Below are 24592 nucleotides of genomic sequence, written 5' to 3'. Positions count from 1 at the left end.
CAACCCGGGCTTTCTCACCCTGCCTACATGGCTTGCGGACCTCAGAGGCCCCTGCTGCCCTCCACCCATGCAGTCCCCTGTAGCAGCACTCGTGTGGGGTGTGAGGCCACATGCTGTTTCCTTGAATGAGGGTTCAGAGGGGCAAGTTTGAAGGCCACAGGCCTGGGTGACTCCAGGGTTCCTAGCACAGTCACGTGAGAGCTGTTTTCCCACCCAGTCTCGATCTGCTTCAGTGCCAGATACTTGGGACTGAAACTCTGCCTTGCCTGACAGTGGGCCTCTGTGTGCCGAGCCCAGCCCTGGGCCAGGCCAGGCCCCAGGTTCTGTTTTGTATACAAAATCTGCGGTGGGGCATGGAAACTTGCAGGCCAATTTGTCTTTCCAAAAACAATGCACCTTTTTTTTTTAAGGTACCAGTGCACACACTTGGGTTGGGGAGGCAAGCAGAAGCTGTAAGATGAGTGTGGAGGAGGGGGTGACTATGATCACCCCCTCTCAAATCCATAACCACACAGGATGGGGGAATCATCCTAGCACACGGCAATGCTTGGCACACTGCGCTGTGGACTCAGAATGACAACGGGCTTAAGAAAAAGAATTAATGACCACCGAGGCTGGACCCTAAAGATCAGCCCAATTTTAACCTTGTCTTTCTTTAACTTGTGTCTCTCTTAAAGCAGAATAGAGTGCTCTTCTCTGGCTCAGTGCCTGTGGCTCAAGCCGCTAAGGCGCCAGCCACATACACCTCAGCTGGTGGGTTTGAATCCAGCCCGGGCCTGCCAAACAACAATGATGGCTGCAGAAAAATAGCCAGGCGTTGTGGTGGGTGCCTGTAGTCCCAGCTACTTGGGAGGTGGAGGCAGGAGAATCACTTGAGCCCAAGAGTTGGAGGTTGCTCTGAGCTGTGATTCCACAGCACTCTACCCAAGGTGACAGCTTGAGGCTCTGTCTCAAAAAAAAAAAAAAAGGCAGAATAGAGTGGCTGTGGCTGCCAGTGGGCTCCAGAGTCAAACATTCAACACAAACTCGAGTCAGAATACCTCGGGTTGAACCCTTTCTCGGGCAATTAATGAACCCTCCTGGCTTCAGTTTTCTGCCTCCAAAGGTAAAGTTGATGCTGGCGCCTAAGTGGGGCTGGACTGAGCATTGGCATCTGTAGACTCGGGACAGAGCCTGGCCCAGATGACACACAATAAGGTTTGGCAATTTCCTTTTCCACTCATTCCAGCAGGCTTTATTTATTTGTGTCTTCAATGCCATTGTGGCAGAGAAGACTGGTTCTACGGCTGGATGACATTTCCCAGCCACCCAGCCAGGCTGGTGGGTGGGGACAGGAGATTGTGTTGCCCAGCATCATATGTGCAGAAGTGCAGACATCACCAGTCTCAAAAACCTCTCCTTCCACCTCAGGTTCTCCCTCATCCTTTTCTCTGGCTGGAGAAAGGGAGAGCAGAGGGCTCTAAGGCCAGAGGAAACAGGCTTGGCGCCTGTGGCTCAAGTGGCTAAGGCACCAGCCACATACACCAAGGCCAGAGGAAACAGCAGACCCTCTGGAGGGAAGGACCCTGGGTCCCCAGATGACCATCTTGAATGTAGCCCTGGCAGCCGACACGGGCCTGGGACATGAAGGAGAAATAAACCTTTACTGTATTAATCCAAGGACATTTCGGGCTTGTTTTTGCAAGTCCAACATTATTTATCTGATGTGGCCATGATATAAGAATATTGCATTTTGTGCTCGCTTCGGCAGCACTTATACTAAAATTGGAACGATACAGAGAAGATTAGCATGGCCCCTGCGCAAGGATGACACGCAAATTCGTGAAGCGTTCCATATTTAAAAAAAAAAAAAAAAAGAATATTGCATTTTAGGGAGGCTGAGGCAAGAGAATCGCTTAAGCCCAGGAGTTGGAGGTTGCTGTGAGCTGTGTGAGGCCACGGCACTCTACCGAGGGCCATAAAGTGAGACTCTGTCTCCACAAAAAAAAAAAAAAAAGAATATTGCATTTTAATTCAATCTTCTCAGGATATTGCCAACTTAATCTCTTTCTAACAAAGATTATCACAGTAGTGGTGTTTTAAATTCTTGGGAGTCTTCTTTGGAAGGCTTTACAGATTGTTTTTTTAGTGTATGCACGGTGGAGGCTGAAGCAACTTCACATGTGATGCTGATCTGCCGGGTGACGTCTGATGACCCCGTCTGGGAATGCCATTGAGATTTCTAACTTATGTACTTTGACCAGAGATCCCACCCTAAGATCAGAACCACCTTGACCCTGAATTCTGCCCTTAGGCAGTCTGCAGAGCATGCTTGCTTTCCCTGTGGAGTGGACTCCAGGTGCCCTGCGCGTTCATCCCTGTGGCATGTAAGTCTGAGCCAGGAGGGTTAACAGCATGGAAATCCACCATCTTGCCTCTCTGCCATCTGTTTATAAGTCCCTAATAAATGTTTCTTTCTGAGAAACTGGATATGTCAGCCTCTTTCTTCAGCTTCTCAGTGTCCCCAGACTTTGGGGGCAGGTCTGCATCAACCTCACCTCAGAAACACAGACTCATTCTTCAAGCTCTTAAGTCTAGCAACAAATAAAACAGTACCCAAAACATTCCTTAGAACACATGGTTCTGCCCAGGGCCCTCGTGGCCTCTTTCCTAAAGTCAGATTAATTTCAAAACATCGATATCCCTCCCCTCGGGGACACGGGGGCAGCAGAAAGCTTGGAAATGGACAAGGCAGCCCAGGCTGGAAGGCCGGTCAGGAGGCAGAGAAGGGACACCAGCAGCGCTCCTTGCAGGGGAGAGGCCAGGCTTTGCTGTCACCCTTCTGTTCCTCCTCACAGGGATGCCCTTACAGCCCAGAGGACAAAGCAAAGTTTTCCCAGAAGGTCCTTTCCCAAAGATTTTCCTTCCATGACAATTGCCATGGTAGGGAATTCTAGGCTAAAAGGCTCCAAGCAGCCTAACAAAAACACCCTTCAAATGTATTCAGAATATTTGTTTTATTCACCTTCACAAAATTTGTCTGAAATAAGTATTGCTAGTCCTCATTTGAAAAAAAAAAGGACTTGAGATTTAAGGAGATTAAATGGCAAATAGCCAATGGGTGTCATGGTCAGGGTCCATCTCCCAGGTCAGCCCGAGCCGCAAAGGGAACAGTGGATGGGAGTGGGGAGTGAAGGAAGGGAGCTGTAAGGAGGTGAGACAGGGCCTGGCTTCCCAGGGGCATGGCAGGCGAGGGCCAAGGACACTGCAGAAACTGCAATCTCTGGAAATGGGGCGACCAGGAGGTGTCTGCGGGGGCAGGGGCTGGGGCAGGAGCTCAGAAGCCCTGCAAACAATGGGCAGCAACAGGGCCATCAGTAGGATGTGCCTATTCAGGGACCATAAACAGGTTGGGGGCCCAGGGTCCCTGGGCAGGGGCTGGGCCCCCTGACTGCATAGCCCACCTGACCCGCTCAGTCCCAGGGAGGCAGGTAGGTGCAGTGCTGGGATGGAGGAGATGGTTCCAGCTCCTCTCTCTCTGCAGGCCTCGGGGGGGACTTGGCTGAGGTAGAGAAGAGAAACGGTGGCATGTAGACCGCCCCCAAGGCAAATCTCCTGTATGGGACGGGGAGGAGAATCTCCCAACCAACCTAGACATCCCAGCATCCTCCCTCCCAGCTCAGAGAAGCATCTTAGCCAGGATCCACACACTCCCTACCATCAGCCTCCTCTCTCTGCCAAGAGCCACACGGCACAGTGGAAAGACAGCCGTCTTTGAAGCTGACAGGGTAAGAGATTGGCTCTGCCCCATGACCAGCTGTGTCCTCGAGTAACACAACCTCTCTGAGCCTCGGCCTCCTCATGGGCACAGAGGAGACTTCAAAAGGCACAGGAATTGCTGAATGAGATAACGAGGAGGAAAAACATTTCCTCTACCCTCGTGTTCAGTGAAAGGGGGGCTGTGAATTCAACTGACAAAAGATAAATTACCAAGAGAAAAGATAGGTTTGTACTCATATACCTGTGCAGGAGGCCACAGAAGATGAGACTGAAGGAGGTTAGCAGGTGGGACTTATAAACCATCTTAGGGGAAGTAAGAAGGGCACTTGTAGGAAAACAAGTTACTTTTAGGAAAGATCAATGGGCCCTCAGGAGAGTAGATATAGATAGGACAGTTTTGTGACAATGTCTGTTTAGGTGATTTCTTATGCTGGTGCCAGGGCTGCCTTCTTGAATTCTCCCCCTGGTGATAGGAGTCAATCTCCCAAGGTTTCGAAACTCCTAGGGAGGGATTTGCTGCAGCTGCATTCTTCTAGGAGGCTCTGTTTTTAGGCTGATAAGGGGAGTTCAGGAAAAACAAACAAATGAAAAAGCCCTCTTTGAAGTGGTATATTCTGGATCCCTTCTGAAGTCTATGAAGCACAAGGCAGGTACCTGCCTGGGCTGTTCAGACCCTTTTCACACCAACGCCCAATATCCCTGTGCCCATGCTTGGTACTTGTCCCAGTCTCTATTCCCCTGTCCAATTTGCCGTCCTCTGTCCCTGTTCTGTGTGCTAAGCTGACTCTAATCTGAAGTCCTGATGAGGCATGTTAGTCACTGTGGCCAGCACAGGCCTTCACCAGAGCTTTAGGGTCCCATCCTCTCATTTGCCTAGCACCATCACTTACTCATTCAACAAATGCTCCTGGAAGGCTTCTCCTTGACAGGCCCTGGCAGGACTCCAGAGTGGCAGCAGTCGGGCTGACCAATCTGCATCCTCTAGGAGCTCCACGCAGTGGGAGAGACAGGCAGCCCAGGCACAGGGGCCCAGAGGAGCACAGAGGAAGGGCCCCAGCAAGAGGACGGCTGGGCCAGTTCTGTGACTTGTTGATGCAGGAGAGACATAGGCCCTCCTCTGATGCTCAAAAAACATGTGTGGACAGAGAGAATGGAGAGAGTGGAGGAGAAAGGGAAGGAGGAAGAGGAGGAGGGAAGGTGGTTGATTTTCCTCCATCCACCTTTCTTCCCTATGGACTTGTGTTCGGGGCAGCCCCTTCCCCTACTCCATGTCATCTGGGCTTATCAGATATTCCAATAGCTGCTCCTGCCTGATAGCCTCTCCAGATGACTCCTTTCCCTTGTAATTGAGTTTAAATAATGATCCACCCAATCATGGTAGGTAATGTTCAACCCAGCCGTGCTCTGGAAGGCTCCTGGCCACTGGGCTCCTCCCTGAAGAGGCTACAGGGGACTGAGGAGGGTTGGAGAGGGCAGGGGTGCAGCCTTCAGAGGAGGGTTGGAGAGAGCAGGGGTGCACCCTTCCTGGAAAGTGTTCGTCAGGGACTTGGGCAGGGTGGCGGGTTCTGTGGTCCTGTCCTTGCAGCCTATGTCTGTAGCACGGCAGCCCAGGGCTTGTCCTTCCTGGTGCAAGGATGGGCAGCCAGCTCCGCTGCAGCCCAGGCTTAGCTGAGAGAACTTGCTCAGACACTGCTCCCTTGAGGAACTGCTTTGTATCTTACAGTGTCCCCAGGGTTCAGGCAGATTTCCTGCAAGGCCTGATTCCCTCAGGCTCCTGAGGGTTTGGTCCCCAGGAGTCACTCTCCCAGGGCCCATCCTGCCGACCTAGCAGAGGCCTACACAATGGGTACCCCTGCCCCTTCCCGCTGGTGACTTTCTCTGGTCTTCCAAGTGGGTCACCATGGTCAGTAATGCAGAAGCTGCTGCGGCCTGGATTTCCCAGGACTCAGGGGGAGGGCAGCCACTGCCCCTAGCCTGGAGCAGAAGGTGGGGTAGAGACATGGCAGCCTCCACGCCTGCCCCCAGAAGGTCCCTCTGCCCTCCCAGGGAGCCCATCCACAGGGTTCACTACTCAGTTTCCCCCAAGCTGAGACACAGCTCCTCACACTTGGGGTGACCTTGGTGTCAGCCGACCCTAAAGGCCTCGGGTCCTCATCCTCCCTATCACACATTTTGTTCACACCCGGTCTGCGCTATGAGTGACCCATTGGCCCCCTACAGGCTTCTTCTAGAAAGGGGGCAGGTGCCTCCTAGCCAGTGGTTCTCAAAGTGTGTCCCCACCAGCAGCACCAGCACCCCCTGGGAACCTGTTAGGAATGCAGATTCTCCACCCTACCACTGAATGCAGACCCGGCCTGTGTATGACATGCTCTCTGGGAGGCTCCGATGCTCAAGGACCCTGGTTCTCAGCTGGGGCCACAGGTTCCCACCACCCAGTGAGCTCAAACCAGGCAGCAAAACCTCCTGCCTTTTACTGGCTTGCTGTGTGCTGGGGCCATTCCAAACCCTTTAATCAAACTCATTTAATCCCCATAACAATCCTCTGAGGCAGACATGAGCATTAGTCCCCACAGACTAATTTCGCGGCTAAGGAAAGCAAGGCACAGAAAAGTTAGTGACCTTGCCCAGAGTCACAAAGCCAGAAGCCAAATTTGAAGCCAGACGCTGTTATCCACCACCCTAGAGGTAAAGTGTTGTCTCTCAACTACCAGTGTTGGCATCACCTGGGAACTTTTCAGCAATGTGAATTCTCAGGTGCCCACCCAGACCTGCTGCGTCAAAGTCTATGGGCACGTGCCCCTCATCTGCTGAACAGTCCCCCAGGTGATGCTGCCAGGGTGAGAACCACAGCACTGCACACTGCTCCTAAAAATGACACATTCTGGTACACATCTTGAAAGCTTCACACCCACAACATGGCATGGGGAATGTCTGCTGGACCATCTTGCAGGATGCCTCTGCTCCCACCTGTGGGAGGCAGCAGGACCTTCGGCCAAGCCTCAGTGGGTGTGCCCTGCTCGGGCCTGCCCAGTTACCCTGCAGATTTTTATTTATTTATTTATTTATTTTTCCTTTTTTGAGACAGAGTCTCACTATGTCGCCCTCAGTAGAGTGCTGTGACATCACAACTCACAGCAACCTCAAACTCTTGGGCTTACGCAATCCTCTTGCCTCAGCCTCCCAAGTAGCTGGGACTACAGGTGCCCGCCATAACACCCAGTTATTTTTTGTTGCAGGTGCCATTGTTGCTTAGCTGGCCCAGGCCGGGTTGGAACCTGTCAGCCTCAGCGTATGTGGCTGGCACCATAACCACTGTGCTATAGGCACTGAGCCTATCCTGCAGATTTAAGGGAAGAAGCCCTGCTGCCCTGGACTTTAGTGGCCAGGAGGTGCCTCTGAGCACACACCATCCAGCTCCTTGTGTCTTTCTGATTCGTGTTTGAGTTCCCTGTCAGGGCAGAAGCCCAGCAGGCAGGTGTGGCAGCTGAACCAGAAATAAAGGGTGGTGCAGGGAAGTCTCCAGGCTCTGGTGACCTCGGCAGACTCCTTAGTTACACTCTGCTCTTGACTCCGTTGCTATAAACCAAATGTTTGTGTTCCCTCACCCAACACTCAGGGTGAGGGTATTTGGAGGTAGGGCCTTTGGAAGGTCATTAGTACGTGAGGGTGGAGCCTCCTGAACGGGGTTAGTGTCCTTATAAAAGAGGCCCAAGTGAGCTTGCTGGCCTCTTCCCAGGAAGCAGGCCCTCACCAGCCACGGAATCTGCTGGCACCTTGATCTTGGACTTCTTGGCCCTCAGAACTGGGAGAAATTGTAAAAAGCCACCCAATCTGTGCTATTTTGTTACAGTAGCTCAAATGGGCTAAGACACCCACCATCCTTCTCAGTTTAAGGACCTAAGAACTGCTTCCCACTTACTTAGAACACAAATCAGAACTCTTGCATATTGTCTGTAAGGGCTTGTGTCATTATAGCCAAGGGTAGGGCACAGCCCACCAGCAGGCCAGGAAGTGAACTTGGCAGGTTTAGGACCTGCATTTCTAAAGGAAAACTGAACTGGAAGAGTCAAGTACAGTTCTGTGACACTTTTGTTAATGTGTGGGTGTGTACTGGGTAACCTTGGAAATCCCATGATCTGACCCCATGGGGGAGAACTAATGACCTCCCAAAAGGCCGTCTGCCTGTTCCGACCCCCTCCCACCACCACTCGCCTTCAGCTACAATGACCTTCTTTGGGACCCTGGAGAACACCAGCTGTTTCCCCGCTCAGAGCCAGCCTGCACTGCACCCCCACGTCCCAGGAGCCTCAGCCTGTGCCAAGCCTTGTGCTCTCTGCTGTGCGTACTCAGTCTCCTTTATGCCCCACAGTTGTCGGAGTATTCCCATTTCACAGGTGGAAGAGCAGAGCTCAGGGGGCTTCAGTAACTCACTCAGGATCATGTGGGTCAGGATTACAGTCCTAGAGCCAAAGCCCCCTCCCCCGCCCCCCACGCACACACACTTGCACACACCCCTCCTCTCACAGGGATGTGCAGGGAGTCGGGAGAGGGGGCTTTCCCTGGCACAGTGGGAGGGGGTGCCATCCTCAAGGGAACATGAGCAGGAGACACAAAAGAGCTGCAGCTGTGGGCACAGGGGCACACATGACTTGAGAGGCATGCTGGGGACACATCAGCAGGACCAGGTATGGTTTGGGTGGTGAGGCTTCTGAGCAGGCCAGAGACTGGCAAGGAAAATAGGCTGGTGTAGAAAGGCTGGTGGGCAGCAGGCCAGGCTGAGGCTCTGACCCCACAGGAGGTGGGATGGCACCGCACACAGGCTGTCCGGGGGCAGCAAGCCCACCTGCTGCTCAAGCTCTGCAGACCTGAGGACTCCAGTAGTGGTGGCTACTGTCAAAAGCAAACCAACTGGAAAGCAACAAGTGTTGGCAAAAATGCAGAGAACTTGGAACCATCAGGCACTGCTGGTGGGAATATAAAATAGTATAGCCACCATGGAAGAGAAGGGAGCTTCCTCAAAAAATTAAAACACAATCATCATGTGACTCAGCAATCACACTTCTGGGTATATATCCAAAAGAACTGAAGGCAGGGACATGAAAAGATGTTTGCACACCCATGTGCACAGCAGCATGATTCACGTAACTGAAAAGTGCAATGAACCCAAATATCCATTAACGGAAGAATGGATGAGCAAAATGCAGCGCACCCACGTGATGGAAGAACCATTCGGCCTGAAAAGGAAACTGACAGACGCAGCATCCTGGAAGGACTTTGGGGCATTGTGCTAAGTGAAAGAAGCCAGGCACACAGACAAACACCACATGGTTCCCCTGTCTGAGGTCTCCAGGATGGTCACATTCACAGGTTCAGAAAGTAGAAGGCTGGTTGCCAAGGGCTGGGGTGACCGGAGATGGAAAGTTAGGGCTTCGTGGGCATAGAGGCTCAGGCTTGCAAGACGAAGGGATCTGGAGACGGATGGTGGTGATGGCTGCACAACTGTGGGAATGCAATTAATGCCACTGAACTGTGTACCCCCAAGTGGCCAAGATGGCAAATTTTATGTTTATGTATATTTTACCATAATTTTAAAAAGAAAAAAACCAAAGCAACACAGAACAACTCAAGGCCAGAGCTACTGGGGTTTCTTACAAATGTGAGTTTTATTTGCATTCTGACCCAAGCACAGATCCCACATACAGATTTCTTGTCTGACAACGGTACAGTAGTAAGTGCAAAATATGCTTTATTTCATGTACAAAAACAACATGGCAGGATGACAACAGGCTTGATGGCTCGCTCCCCGGGACTCACGTGACCCACTCAAGGGCCACTTGAGTCCACTAGATACTCCCACCACCTTTAGAAAAGAGTCACCCGATCTGGAAAAAGGTGGGGATGTCACATCTTAGGAAAGAAATCACTTTAAATACACAAACATTAGAGAACATAGTCACCACGCTTTCACCTAGCAAGGAGGGGGCTCTCGGGAGAGGTGTCCCAAATGGTCCATTCTTTTCTGTCTTTAATAACCATACCCTACAAAGGTTTCCCCAGCACAGCACGCCTCCCCAGCAATGAGGCCTCAAGACAAAGCCAGTAGCTGTAGGAGCCCGGGCTCTCTCTAACTTCTCAGTGTTAATGCCCTCACCTGGAAAATTGTGTACTCGGACCCCCCATCAAGCTGGGAGCTGCAGGGAGGATCAGAGCAGACACTGTGCGAAGGCTGGACACGCAAAAGTTGGCTGCAAGAGAGGCCACTCCTGCTGCTGTCACTAGGGGAAGGGGTCAGACAGCAGGATCACTGCCTGCACACAGAAGGAAAATCCAGAGGGGTCCAGAAGCTGGATAGCTGTGTGGGCTGACCACCCCAGCTGGATATTGGTCCACATTGCGTCTCCCTCCATACACCACTGTCTCCCGTGAAGATACATGTGGCCGCAAATGGAGGAGCCACCCCTTGAAACCACCAGGCCAAGGCCACAAGAGCAGTCCCCTTCAAAGCAGCTAGGGCCATGGGGAGGAGTTTTCAGTCTCCAGAGAAGCCAAATGGTCCTCAGTTCCTAAAGCACTGGTTACAGGTAAGACCAGGTTGCCCCTGTCCCAGGGCAGGAGTGTTTCAGTGATCAGGTCAGAAGGCTGCTACCCACCACTGCTCCAAAGCCCGTACCCACACAGGGCCGTCACACACTGACACACAAAGGCCCAGCAGGTTTTTAGGAACAGGCAGGGATGTGGGGGACAGAGGATTCTGTAACCCCACTGAGGGACTGGGAAGGACTCTACACAAGCCAGATGGAGAGCTCACTGGCCACAGAGGAAGCAAGACATACAACAGGCAGGGGAAATTCAGAGGCTGCTCAAAGCTCAAAAATTTAAAAGAAAAGTTTTCAAGTCCTTATTGTCTGAGATTTCCTTTAAATAATCCCACGGGGAGAGCAATGGAGACCTAGCTCAATGCTGGGCAAACTTTTTCTATAAAGGGCTCAATAGTAAATATTTCAGGATTTCAGAGTCAAGATGCAAAATTAACATGGGTTAGCACAATAGAAAACAAATTTCCATAATTTTTTTTGGTGTGTGTGGGTTCAGAGACAACATCCCCGATCATTAAATCGACCACGAAGGCAGATGGCAGGCAAGGCCAGCCCACTCTCGTGACCCCTAATGAGGGTCAGCACCCTAACTGCAAGATGATGTGCATGGAGCTGATTATATTACTCTCTCTTTGGTAAAGGTCTGAAAATTTCCCCTGGCCCCTGCTGGCTCCTGCAGCCCACCCCAGGGCTTCTCAGCATGAAGAGCACCAGGACAGGCCACACACTGGCCCTTTGGAGGGAGCAGTTTGGCCAGAGCTTGCCACCTTGTCCCCCAGCTTCCCACACTTCAGAACTCCTTCCTAGGGACACTGCCCTTAGAAGGCCCCTCAATGGCAGACAGGACTCAGTGGGTCCAGCCTGTGGCCACTGGCATGGGAACTGCCACTCAGATCTGTTCACTGTTACCCACAAGGAAAGCCAGGTAATACTCTTTCAGAGAGGTCTGGACACTCAGTGGGAGTTTCAGGAGCTCTCAGGAGCCAGGAAAGATACCCTGGGTGGCCTCACCAGCACCTCACTGGCCAACCCCTTGGTAACATGACAGAGGACACAGTGTGAGCAGAGTGTGGCGCTGCCAGGAAGCAATTGTGTGGAAGACCCACTCCAGGGGCCTTGACCTTGGGGGCCTCGCCCAGTGTTCCCCACACTGACTTTGAAGGGCCACCCCCCTAACTAGGGTAGCCAGTCTCACCTACATGGCCCTCCCCAGGAGAGTCACACAAGATCACAAGGGCATCAACCGGCTGCAACGGAGCTTGCTTTCCCCAAACGCAAAGGTCTCTACATCTTGCTAAGCTGATGCTCATGGCTAATACAGGAGTAAAGGGGAAAGGGTCCCACATGCACACACAAGCACACACATCCGCCACGTGGCTGCAGACCAGCCCACGCTGTGTCTGCTCTCTGGCTGGCAGGGAACACCTGGGGCTCCCATAAGTGCTGACAGTGCCATCACCCACCTAGTTGCTAGAGCTGATTCCTGAAGACACATGATGAAGATGCCGCCGACTCCTGTGAAGCACCGGCAGCCTCACATACAACCAGGATGCACACACAAAGGTCACCCGCCCACTGCAGGATTTTGATGGAGGGAAACAAGGAAAGCCCTGGTGCCCCCGGATTCATTCTACAACTGGCCAGCACAGATGGCAGGTCTCCAGGCCTGCATTTTTAAGAAGGGGAGACTGACCCAGAGAGGCAAAGAGACTTGTGCTGAATGAAGGGCTGAAACCTTGGACCCAACTCTAGTCCCCTGACCCCTCCTCCCACATCCCAGGTAGAGCCAACATCTACCCCTTCAGCTTCCCTCTGCCTGGACAGCCTAGGGCCTTTCTCCCTCTGCTCCACTGACAACAGCATGAGAGGCTTTTCCATTCATTTCACTCACTTGTTAATGATTTTCAGGTCTTCAGTTACTCAGGACAGCCCTGAAGGAACACTGGACTTGGAAACTTGTGACCGATGCTCTGCTGGCTCCAGGCTGCCCCCAGTAAAGCCCTCTCTAGGTTATCAGCCCTGCTTAAGGGGCCCGAGGCTGCCTGGCCAAGAGGTCAGTAGGGAAATGCCTGACCTTTGTTTAGGACCCCAAGCCAAGGCTTTGACTTCACCACCCCATCCTGCCCTTTCCAAAGGCACACAATCCCTTCCCCCAGCAAAGTCTACTGTCACCCCACTCAACAACCTCTGTCCCTTTATTGTGAAGCTACAACCTGATGAACAGGAAAAGGTTTCTCACAACCTTGCAAACAGACACTTGACCAGCAAAAAAAAACGTGATGGACTAAGAGTGAAGGACTCAGCTTTGGGCTTTGGTATAAGATGGAGACCTGGGCACATGTGTCTGCCTTCTTTCCCTCTGAGGGTCACTTTAAAAAGCTGCTGTTACCAAGGAGAAGCCTCAGCGGAGGGCAGGGCAGGGGCTGGGAGGAGCTGCCCTGCCCAGCAGGCCCAGACTTCTGGGCTTGGAGCTCACAGGAAAGACGGTGAAGAGGAGCGGGAAGTTCTGTGGCCCTTCTATACTTTAAACAAACAAAAAGTGAGACCTGTAGCTTTGATTCCCATGTAAGGGACAAGCTGCTGAATTAGGCAGCTGAGACATTTTGGTACCAAATTACCATGTATGTCCTTTTTAGTATTTATTATATCCTATTCCTTTGTAAGCTTCAAGATTTAACTAGAACCATTAGATACTAAGCCGAGCAAATGCCAGGAGGCATGTCAGAAATGAAACACTAACAGCAAACTTAAAGTAATAGACCTTTACTGTACCCTTTTTGGGAATTAAGAAGTAAAATAGTAGCCTTTTTTTTGAGAATTAAAATGCAGCCTACCATCACTTGGTGCGGGTAGTGGCATCACTTAGGTATAGTGACTACAGATATGCTGAAGTGCTGGGGTCTGTTCCTGACACTTCCACTGATGGGCTGTGTGACCTGGAGCAAATTATTTCACTTCTATGTGACTCAGATTCCCCATGATTCAAAAAGGGAAATAATTGCTCTTGACTTTCCCCTAGGACTAGTGTGTGGAGCTGGAACATAAACCAAGAAAGACTGGGGGACATCGGAGAGAGATACGACCCAGTATTGTTGAGGCAGATAAAGGGGGAGAGAGCAGGAACAGGATAGGAAGACAGCTGTGAAAATGGTGGGACTGAATTACAAAAAAAAAAAAGGTAAGCTTCTTAATGACATCACCACTCCCAGAAAAAAAGATCCAGTAAGAACCAGGGACCTTTAGCAAGGGTGCTAAGACAACTTGATGGGGAAAGAATAATCTTTTTGACAATCAGTCCTGGGACAAGTGAACATTCATATGAAGAAGAATGAAGCTGGCCCCTAACCTCACACCATATACAAAAATGAACTTGAAATGAACCAAAGACCATTGTGAAAACTATAAAAATTCTTAGAAAGAAACATAGGCGTAAATCTTCTTGACTTTGGATAAGGCAATAGTTTCTCAGGTAAGGCACCAAAAGTACAAATGACAAAAGAAAAGAAATACGTATACTGGACATCACCACAAAAGTGAAGGCACCCAACAGAACAAGAGAAAACGTTTATAAATCACACCTCTGATAAAAGACCTGCATCCAGAATATACAGAACTCATACAACTCAATAATAAAAGACAACCCAATTAAAAGTGGGCAAAGGATCTGAACAGACTTTTTTTTTTGAAAGAGAGTCTCATTTTGTTACCCTTGGTAGAGTGCCATGGCATCATAGCTTACAGCAACTTCAAAGTTTTAGGCTCAAGTGATTCTCTTGTCTCAGGCTCCTGAGTAGCTGGGACTATGGGCGCCTGCCACAATACCTGGCTATTTTTAGAGATGAGGGTCACACTCTTGCTCAGGCTGGTCTCGACCTGTGAGCTCAGGCAATCCATCCACCTCCCAGAGTGCTAGGATTACAGGTGAGCCACTGCACCTGGCCCTGAACAGACATTTCTCCAAAGATATCCATATGGCCAATAAGCACATGAAAAGATGCTCAACATCACTAGCCATCAGGGAAATGCAAATTAAAACCATAATGAGATGCTACTCCATACCCACTGGGATACTATAATCAAAAAGACATAATAGCAAGGGTTGAAGAAGATGTAGAGAAATTGGAATCCTCAGACATTGCTAACAGGAACATAAAATAATAAAGTTGCTGTGAAAAACCGCCTGGAAATTCTCCACAAAGTTCAACACAGTCACTGCAAGACCTCACATTTCCACTTCTATGTATATTCCCAAAAGAAATTAGAACATAAGTCCACATAAAAACTTGTACAAATATGTTCATAGCAGCATTATTCATAATAGCCAAAGTAGAAACAACCCAAATATCCATCAACCGATGAACAGATAAACAAGCGTGGTACATCTATGCAGTGGGATATTATGCAGCAATAAAAAAGAATGAAGTGCTGATACATACTTAGCTTGGATGACCCTAGGAAATATGATGCTAAGTGAAAGAAGCCAGTGACAAAGGTCCACGTCGTATGATTCCATATATATGAAATGCCGAGAATAGGGAAATGTTACATAGAAAGTAGATTTATGATTGCTTGGACTGGGGGAGATGGGAGAGTGATGGGTTTCTTTTAGGGTTGATGAAAATGTTCCAAATTGATTATAATTCCATGAATTGATTGTGCATCTGTGGATTTACTAAAAACCACAGAATTATACACTATAATGGATAAATTATATGCTGTGTATATTACCTCTCAATAGCCCACCCATTCCTCCCCTTCTCCAAAAAGGGAAAATGAATCAGGAGCTCGTCTTCACTCTGCAGGAACCACAGCTATTACCCTAACATAACGTTATATCAACGGAGTCCCTTTCACTCTTAGAAGTGTCCTGGTTTGTATGATAAATTTTTATCATTACCCTATCACTATGTGATATGATGTAGGTGATTTTGGCCCTCTGGGCCTATCTATCTATAGGTAGAGATAGATATCTATAGATAGGCCCAGAGGGCCTTCCCTATCTATAAAGCAATTTTTGAGCCTGGCACTACATTCCACAAAAGCTTCCTTTAGAACAGTGGTCTCAACCTTCCTAATGCTGTGGCCCTTTAATACAGTTCCTGTGGGTTGCGACTTTAGAAGCTATAACATCCTATTCAGAAGGTCATAGGGTTCATCAAGGTTTGGTAGATGAAACTAAACCAACAAAGTGCTAAAGCCCTCATCACTGGACCCCAAGAACCAAAGGCAAGACAAATTTCTGAGTCTACCAGTGATTGATACTCAACTTTCTCATAGTTAGGCCATTAGAAAGGTGATCCAACCATTTCAATGTAGGCAAAATACCTTCAACATACCTCCTACACATGAAAACATATAAAAATGCACATGAGAGGCCCCCACAGAAAATACAAAGTCCCTAGGAAACTTGGCAGTGGTTAACCAAGGTCTTCTCTTGGTATTGTAATGGTCAAAGTCATCAGATGATATAACATGCTCATTTCCTAGTCCTTCTAACCCACGATCGCTTAGGGAAGTCATACAGAGGAATCGTTTTGTTCCTATACCTTTTCCACTCATGACAATGTGCCTGAACAGTATCTTTTCTATTCCCACCCGCTGCCCTCTCCCAGAGCCTCAGGATTAGCATCAGTGAGAAAGGCCTTGCCTAGATATTGTGGTGTCCACCATGCCAGGCAGAGAGATGAGCACATTTTCAGGCTTTGCAGCAGATCCTCAGAAACAAGGGAGAGGTGAAAGAGGCCTAAGGCATAGGATAACCCACTCCCATCAAATCATCTAAGAACAGAAAGGGTGGAAGGTCCCCAGGGTCACTGAGAAGGGAAGCGAGCATAACCCCAGGAGAACGAGGGTAACCTGCTCCCAAGGAGTCAGCAGTGCTGATCATGGAGCCAGCTACCAGAGAAGGAGGTATGGGGGGACAGTGCTTCCTCAGAAGGTGGGAGGGAGGCCAAAAGGGACTAATACAGGAGGCACCAAAAACGCCGATAAGCCTCACTAAGGGGCCTCAGGTTTCAGAGAAACGCTCCCACTGTTTGCCTTTTTAGAATATTAGGATTGGACCAACGAAAAAGAACAAGGAACCACTCAAAAGCTGAAGGCCAAGGGGAGGAAGGAAGGAAGCCACTGGCTTTCTGCACACCAGACTCTGTCCACAGGTTTCTGCTGGTTGGTCGTCTGTAGCTCTCACAGACTAGGCAGGGTCCCTCCGAGCCTCAGCTTGCCTGGTGAGGCCACAACTGATAGTGGGGCAATTTCTACATCCAAGGGGGTCCATGGGGCTGAGAGTTGGAGGCAGGTACGTGTCCTACTTCTGCTCAGAGTCCACATTTCAGGATGATGTGGTAGCCATCATTGCTCTCAGCTGCAAGAGAGAAAGACTAGTCACAGGAAGAAAGGCTCAGCGCCACAGTACCAGGGAGTCCCATAAGGCACCGTATTAAGGCGTCAGCAGACACTGGCAAAATAAGGCTGCATTAGGCAGTGTAGTAGAAGCAGGAATCTCAACACAGGCCTCGGCTTCTGCCTTGTTTGGCTTTTCTTTTTGACAGTCAGTGTCTCTCTCTACCACAGCACAAGGCCCAAGGATGAAAGGACCTATGTCCAAGGAGGCTTTGGACCAATTGTGGTCCTCTGGGATGCTACAGTCGCAGGCCCCTAAAGGCACTTGTTGGGTAGATCCACAGAACAAGGGGGAAATGGCCTCATCACGCTTCAGGGTCTACGACCCAGAGGACTTTTGCTCTGACGTACCCCATATGTACACGATCCCAGCCCCCAGGAAGGTCACAGTACTGGTCCGTGAACTCTTTCTCGGCAGTGCAGGCTTGCTGATGTCCTCGCAGGACATCTTCCTCAGCTGGACCCTTTCCCACCCCCTACTCCACCTACAGACTCAGCTGGACTCCCGGTCTGACCCTCCTGGAGACACCCCCCCACCCAGGAAACACAAATCATCTTGTTTCTCCTCCACACCAAGTTCATGGAGAAACTGCCTGCCCAGGATTTCCCTCCCAGAAGTGACTTCAGGGTCAATCTCACTCATTCTGGCATTCCTGCTGTTAGGTTTCAGTGCCACTTTGTGCCCTCTCTCTTCCAAAGTCTTTTCCCAGGTAAGCAGGGACTCGTCACGCAGGCAGGCCCACCCACCCTCTTGGCTCCACCTCAGTATCCCAAGGGATCCAGCCCACATGCTACTTTTTTGTTTTAATATTTTTTTCTTTATTAAAATACAGGGTGTCGCCCAGGCTGGAGTGAAGTCGCATGATCATAGTTCACTGTAACCCCAAACTTCTGGGCTCTACCAATCCTCCCACTGATTACAGGTGTACACCACCATGCCTGGCTAAGTTTTTAAATGTTTGTAGAGATAGGGTCTCACCCAGACTGGTCTTGAACTCTTGGGGTCAAGTGATCCTCCTGTCTCGGCCTCCCAAAGTGCTGGGATTAAAGGAGTGAGCCACCACACCCAACCCACATGCTTCAATTAAAGAAGAAAATGGATGGGGGGTGGGAGGGAGAGGCAGGGCATTTACCTTTCAATGTGCTGAGGACAAAACAAGATTCATCTTGGAAATTCTGCACCATCTGAAAGAAAAGAGAGAGAACATGTTCCTTTAGCCATGAGTTCAAAATCTGGAAAGGTTTAGCTACCCATGGCTGGCCACAGAAATGACATTGCCACCGTGTCTGAATACAGGAACACGGCTCTGCTGCAGCATTCCCTGAAAAAATGATGAGACAGGATCAATGTGGGGTATAATTCCAATTTTAAATAACAGAAACCTGATCAGAAAGGATGGAAAGAGGCCTGAAAGGGAATCGAGATGTTACCATTTAATACAGGACTCTTTGTTTGTATGGTTTTGCTTTGTCTTCCTGTGTCTTCCAATAATGGATAACAGACACATTATAAGAATGTCTACAGGAGGGGCGGTGCCTGTGGCTCAGTCGGTAAGGTGCCGGCCCCATATACCGAGGTTGACGGGTTCAAACCCGGCCCCGGCTGAACTGCAACCAAAAAAATAGCCGGGCGTTGTGGCGGGCGCCTGTAGTCCCAGCTACTTGGGAGGCTGAGGTAAGAGAATCGCTGGAGCCCAGGAGTTGGAGGTTGCTGTGAGCTGTGTGAGGCCACGGCCCTCTATCGAGGGCTATAAAGTGAGACTCTGTCTCTACAAAAAAAAAAAAAGAATGTCTACAGGTATATTAGCAGCACATAAAAAAAAACTAAAGAAAATGCTACTTAGGGTGGCTCCTGTGGCTCAAAGGGGTAGGGCGCCAGCCCCATAGGCTGGAGGTGGTGAGTTCAAACCCAGCCCCGGCCAAAAACTGCAAAGAAAAAAAGAAAGAAAATGCTGCTTAAAATAGAAACCTTGGTAATTAGCAACATCTATAATCGGGTCCTACCAGGACAAATAGAAAGGAGGGTTCCACTCCCTACATCTATATTTGAGGCAAGAAACAAGCATAATCACTTGCGCTTACACTCCTCTCTGGAGTTGTAATTTGATTAACTACCCAGTGACCTTGGACAAGTAAACCTTTTTTTTTTTCCTGTCTCCATGGCCCCACCTGTAAAATGTGGTTGTTTTAATGACAAAAATACAACCAAGATATAGAGCAATGGGAACCAGCTTTCACTTCTGGTGGGCGTGCAAATCTTTTTAAAAAAACCACTCCTATGGTCCAGTAAAGACGATCACACACATTCTCCCACAAGGCTCGTGCCCCAAATAAAGTCCCACCCATGTGCACATGAAGACACCCGGAACCATTGGCGCTGATGCAAAACCCTTCACAGCCCCTGTCAACCAACACAGAAGCATGACCGGCTGTGGCCTAATCATATTCCGCTCAGCGTGCCTACGAGCTCCAGCCGGACACTCGAATGTGCAACTCTCAAACATATAGTTTGGTGTGAAAGAAGAAAGTCACAGAAGAATATATGATTACTCCACTTAATCGACAAAATTAAATATATTGAGGAAGAACAGGGAATGATTGATACAAAATTCAGACTAGCAGGCGGGGGGATTATAAATCTGTATGAGCCCACAAGAGGGTTCTAACATAACATTCTAGTGCTGGTACACAAGTACTTCAATAATGCTCTAAACTGCACAATTAAGTTGTACACACTCTTTCCATATATATGTTGTATTTCACAACGTACATTTAAAGAATATTACAAATACACACACATACACAACACATATACTAGCCAAGATAATAGCAAAACTCCTTTCCAAATTAAAAAACCGCCATCTACATTTTATTGCCTGCTCTGGATTATTGCCTCAAATCTTGCAAATCCATCCACCTGCCAACCCCTGCCCGTCCCCTCCAGGTCTAATGATGCGTGAAGTACATTTATTCTATACCGCTGGCCTGCTCCATCTAGGACTCTTGGCAGCTCAGCCACTTGGGCATGCAAAGCCCTAAGCAGAGCCCACACGGGCTTAATCAGTAACTCCCTTGTTTAATAAAGTACCCTTGCACCCCAGGGCCGGCTCTGTGGCTGGCCAGGCTGCCTCCAGCGCTCAGGCAATTAAGAACCAAAGGTTTCCAACTGATTCAGGGTTAAGAGGCAAGGAAACTTTGGGGAATAAGAATCGCCTACTTAGCCCGGGTGGCATTTGAGTTCTGTTCTCTGCTCCATTTGCTTAACCTCCTCCTCCTGTGGGCACAGGGCAAGCTAGGGAAGGGACTTCCTTCCGGGACCCATGAAACAGCCAGGATTCTGTGTTCTTGGCTTTTGTCCTCACAAAAAGAAATATACCTTGAAATGCAAAGCGACAAGCCTTCCATGCTACTTCTCAGGGCTCATTTACCTTCCTGGCTACTCTATAGTAAGCTCTCAAGTCAGGAACTGAGGGCTTCATTTTCCTTAGGGGTACTGTACCATGGAGGTTAAAAAAAAAAAAAGCTGCATCAGATTTGAGTGGATACAAAAGGAATTCTGAATCGGTGATAAGAAAACCAGGCTGCATGTAAATGTACCATTGGATATTTGCTGTATTTAAAACCCACACCTACACGCACCAGGACACACACACAGACGTGAGCACAAAAAAGTTAGCGGGCAGAATCACAGACCTATTATACAGTCCTCTAGGACACAGTGATTTTCAATCGCTGTGCCGCGGCACACTGGTGTGCCGTGAAAAATTTTAAACATCATTAATTAAATTATTTTCAAAAGAAGTTCAAGGCAGGCTCAGCACCTGTAGCTCAGTGGCTTGGATGCCAGCCACATATACTGGAGCTGGCGGGTTCAAATCCAGCCTGGGCCTGCCAAACAACAATGACAACTACACCCAAAAAGTAGCCGGGTGTTGTGGCAGACACCTGTAGTCCCAGCTACTTGGGAGGCTGAGGCAAGAGAATCGCTTAAGCCCAAGAGCTGGAGGTTGCTGTGAACTATGACACCATGGCACTCTATGCAGGACAATGTAGTGAGACTCTGTCTCAAAAAAAAAAAAAAAAAAGTAGTTCAAGGCACAGTATATTCTTTTTTTTTTTTATCAACATAATCTAAGTGTGTTACGTTAGTTTATAAGTTCAAGTGTGCACTGGGATAAAAAAGGTTGAAAAACACTGCTCTATGAGACAAGAGTGAGGAAGGGCCCACACTTGTCTTCTGCTATTCTGCACTGCTTAACTTCTGATACTTATGAAGTACTTTTTAATTAAAAAGGAAGGGAGGTGGTGCCTGTGGTTCAGTGGGTAGGGCGCGGGCCCCATATACCAAGGGTGGCAGGTTCAAACCCAGCCCCGGCCAAACTGCAACAAAAAATAGCCAGGCATTGTGGTGGGCACCTGTAGTCCCAGCTACTCGGGAGGCTGAGGCAAGAGAATCGCCTAAGCCCAAGAGCTGGAGGTTGCTGTGAGCTGTGACGCCACAGCACTCTATCGAGCCCCAGTGAGACTCTGTTTCTAAATAAATAAATAAATAAATAAAAAGGAAGGGAAAGTTCACATTGCTGATTTCCAAAATTGAGAGAAGATGCTCAAGAACATTAAAGGGCTCTGGCAACAAATGGCAATACAATTATTACTAATAATGAAATATACGGACCCTTAAGAGTCTTACCTTTTACACATCCCCACATCTAAAAAGATCTCCCCGCCACTTGCTCCCTAGCACAGGCCCGTCAATCACAAGATCCACTGCTTATTTAGTGTCTCCTGGAACCTGATGCTGTTCTCTCATGTCATCCTCGCTGCAACCTGTCTGTTGAGTACGCCCATCCCCATTTTGCAGATGTGGAAACTGAGGCACAGAAAGGTTAAATAAATTTCCCCAAGATGGTTCGGCTAGGAGGCCCCAGTGCAATTCCAAACCCTGCAGTTTCTTCACCACCCTTACATGCAGTTTCCCCTAGAACCTTCCACCCAGAGGATTCCCAAGTTCCTATAACTGGCTTGGGGTCTGAGCTGGGGGTTTAGGGTCTCTTCCTGCTCCCATCAGCACAGCTTAGTGTTGAAAGGCAGTTGAGGAGGGGTTGAATATCTTACAGGTGAAGTGCCTGGGTCCCCGCCACAGCTCCGCCCCTTGCCAGCTGTGCAACCTGAGGCAATTATTCAGCCTCTCTGTGCCTCAGTTTCCTACAGCATCTGCCTCATATGGAGGCAGCCAAGATTAAATGAGTCACTATGTGTACACTTAAAACAGTGGCCGAATGGTGGGATCACACCTATGGTGCATATTGCAAGGGTACATGTCGGATCTATTAAGTATAGAGTATAAGTGTCTTAACACAATAATTAAGTAAATAAGGTGAGGGATATATTAACCAGTACAATGTAAGCATTCCAAATTGTATATGGAAATCAGCACATTGTACCCTCTAAATGCATTAATGTATACATGATCTACCTTTTTATGATTTAATAAAAAAAAAAAAAAAGTGGCCAGGACACAGTGAGCTCCATAAATGCTGGCACTGTCATGAGGAGGAAATTGAAAAGCTTCTGTTCTACCACGTGCGAGGAATGCCTAAACTCACCAGCAAGCCTGCTCAAGCACCCTCACTTTGGCCATGCCTGGGACAGACCCAGGAAGGCTGTGGCACCTGCGCCACTCAGCAGAGGACTCTCCTCTCCTCTCCCAGAGTCCACTTCGCCTCTCCCTGGGGCCTGCCGTCCACCTCAAGGTAGCGCCCTCTCCTGATTTCCATAGCCCTGAGGGCAGCAGGGGCAAGGGTGGAGTCTGTGCTCCTGGCCCCTGCGTGGCACCTAGGCAAGGGAGGGGTGAGGACTGGCTGCTCGGCAGGACAGCCATTCAGATCCAGACGGGGCCTTAGGACTCTCACACAGCCACAGCAGCCAAAGGCAGGTGGCATGCAGATAAACCTGCCCATCTTCCCCAAGCACCCAGAGTTTCTGCTGCAGGGGTTCTGATGCCCCCCACCCCGTAGCCCAGAGCCCGTCACTGGGGCTGGCCAGGCAGCAGCCCTCACCTCGTTGCTCACCACCACATGGATGCCCGTGGGGCCCTGCCGGTAGACCCGGTGGATGTGCTGGGGGGAGATGCTGTACAGATTGGCGATCTTCTCAATCAACTCCAAGGTAGTCAGCTCTTCCAGGAAGATGGCGTGATACACTGGGGAAGGGAGGGACAAGTGCCTGCTTCCTGAGTGGCCACCACATTAAGACCAGCCTGCCCACCCCAAGAAAGCAGGAAGTCTCTACGGGATGCTCATGCCCAGGGCAGGTCTGCAGGACCAACTGTGATTCTCAATGCCTCCCAGTCTCTCTCGGGGCACCGTGAACAAAGAGATTGCAGGCTCACGCTGAACCCAGGGGCACTTAGCTGGGGGTGAAGTGATCTGACATGTGGCATGATGTACACCCACTTCGAGAGGGAACAGAAAAATCCTGTGTCCCCTTCTTTTTCTCTTTACACCGTTTTAAGAGTTACTGGATGGCCTCAGGTGGCCAAGAGTGAAAGTAACAGGAAGGTCTGAGCCTCACCCTTTCCCAGAAAACCTTATTCAACTTAAGCGCTGTGACCCCAAGGGGAGAAGGGGGCACCAGGAGGGCACTGTGCTGTCGGCAAGTTGGAAGGTAACAGATGCTGCCACTGTAATTGTAACAGCCAGGCAGGGATTGTTCAACCTTAAGGAACCTCAAGGTCCTCCAAAGCAAATATAATTGGATCAAATTAGCTCCCAAACTTCTCCCTTAATTAAGGAATGCTTGGTTCAAATAAACCTCATCAGAGGTCCAATATTTTGAAAAGACACACAAGGTGGCTCCCTTCAAAGACAGTGGCAGAGGTCACAGGGATCCAGCCACACACCAGATCCCAGGACTCCACAGGGGCCAATCATAGCCAAACTGTGCCCAGGGAATGTGGCTCCTGCATGGTGGTCCTCTTAGTAATAACACCAGGTACAAATCCCAGGCCCCTTTTCTCAGGTTCCCCTTTTGTGACAGGACCCTAACTGTACTTTTTTCAACTTTTCAGAGACAGTTCCAGGTGTTTATGATTTTAGTCCTAAAACAAATCAGGGTGCGAATCCCAGGCTGGCACCTGTCATCATCACTGGCCTCTGCTGGCCCTGCTGACCATGGCTGCCCAAAGCACTCAGAGGAAGCAGGTGTCCAGCCATGACCCTGAACTCCTCTCACACCCTGTCCCATCAGGAGCTGCACAGGCAGCCGTGCCAGGAAACAAGTCTTCAGATCTGGTGGTCCAGGGGTCAGCCCCTGACTGCCACGCTCTGAAGAAAGACCAAGGACAATCCTAACATTTCCCCTGTGTGCTGGGGTAGCACCCAAAGGCAGGTGCATGCATGGGGCTGGGTCAAGGAGACTGGGGCCACATTCCCATGCATGTGAGGGTCGAGGAGACTGGGGCCATCCTTAACAAGAGAGGGCCCGTGCTCATGCTGGGGCCTCAGGCTTGGAAGCCAGGCAGTAAAGTCCGAGCCCAGGCACTGGCTCTGCTCCCACAACCTACCACAGAGGCTACTGTCCCCACTGCCCTCCTGCTTCTGCTGCAGGGGCCCCTGGTTCTGCTCCAGCTCCTGACAGACATAAATGGTCATCTTCGGCCTCACATTCCTAGAAGAAGGAGAAGAAAGAGACAGTAGGTGTGGAGAATCAATCACAGTTGTTCCAGAACATTTCAGGATGGAAACAGCAGTGGGCAGAGCTTGGGGAGGAAGAAAACAGTGGTGAGGATTGGGAATGCCTATCAAGAGTGGGGAGACTGCCTAGAGGCCAAGGGG

At 49.7% G+C, this 24592-nt stretch overlaps 1 protein-coding gene and 1 non-coding gene across 2 annotated transcripts in view; one reads left to right on the top strand and one right to left on the bottom strand.

Moving 5' to 3' along the window:
- The first annotated feature begins 1734 nt into the window (after positions 1 to 1734).
- LOC128590934 (U6 spliceosomal RNA) lies at positions 1735 to 1841 on the top strand. Its single transcript, XR_008381394.1, has one exon. It is a non-coding gene; the product is annotated as a U6 spliceosomal RNA (small nuclear RNA).
- Positions 1842 to 9403: 7562 nt separating this feature from the next.
- TFCP2L1 (transcription factor CP2 like 1) overlaps positions 9404 to 24592 on the bottom strand; it is a 65572-nt gene continuing 50383 nt past the window's right edge. Inside the window, exons 12-15 of the mRNA XM_053597746.1 lie at positions 24322 to 24425; positions 22817 to 22959; positions 17891 to 17942; positions 9404 to 16719 (exon numbers count right to left, since the gene is read on the bottom strand). Coding sequence (XP_053453721.1) covers positions 16673 to 16719; positions 17891 to 17942; positions 22817 to 22959; positions 24322 to 24425 — 346 coding nt within the window. The 3' untranslated portion in view covers positions 9404 to 16672. The remainder of the gene's footprint in view (positions 16720 to 17890; positions 17943 to 22816; positions 22960 to 24321; positions 24426 to 24592) is intronic.

The sequence above is a fragment of the Nycticebus coucang genome, chromosome 7 (assembly GCF_027406575.1).
Source record: "Nycticebus coucang isolate mNycCou1 chromosome 7, mNycCou1.pri, whole genome shotgun sequence".
NCBI classification, from domain to species: Eukaryota; Metazoa; Chordata; class Mammalia; order Primates; family Lorisidae; genus Nycticebus; species Nycticebus coucang.
Note: the sequence above shows the minus strand (reverse complement) of the source record. Positions and strands in the feature narration are given on the sequence as shown.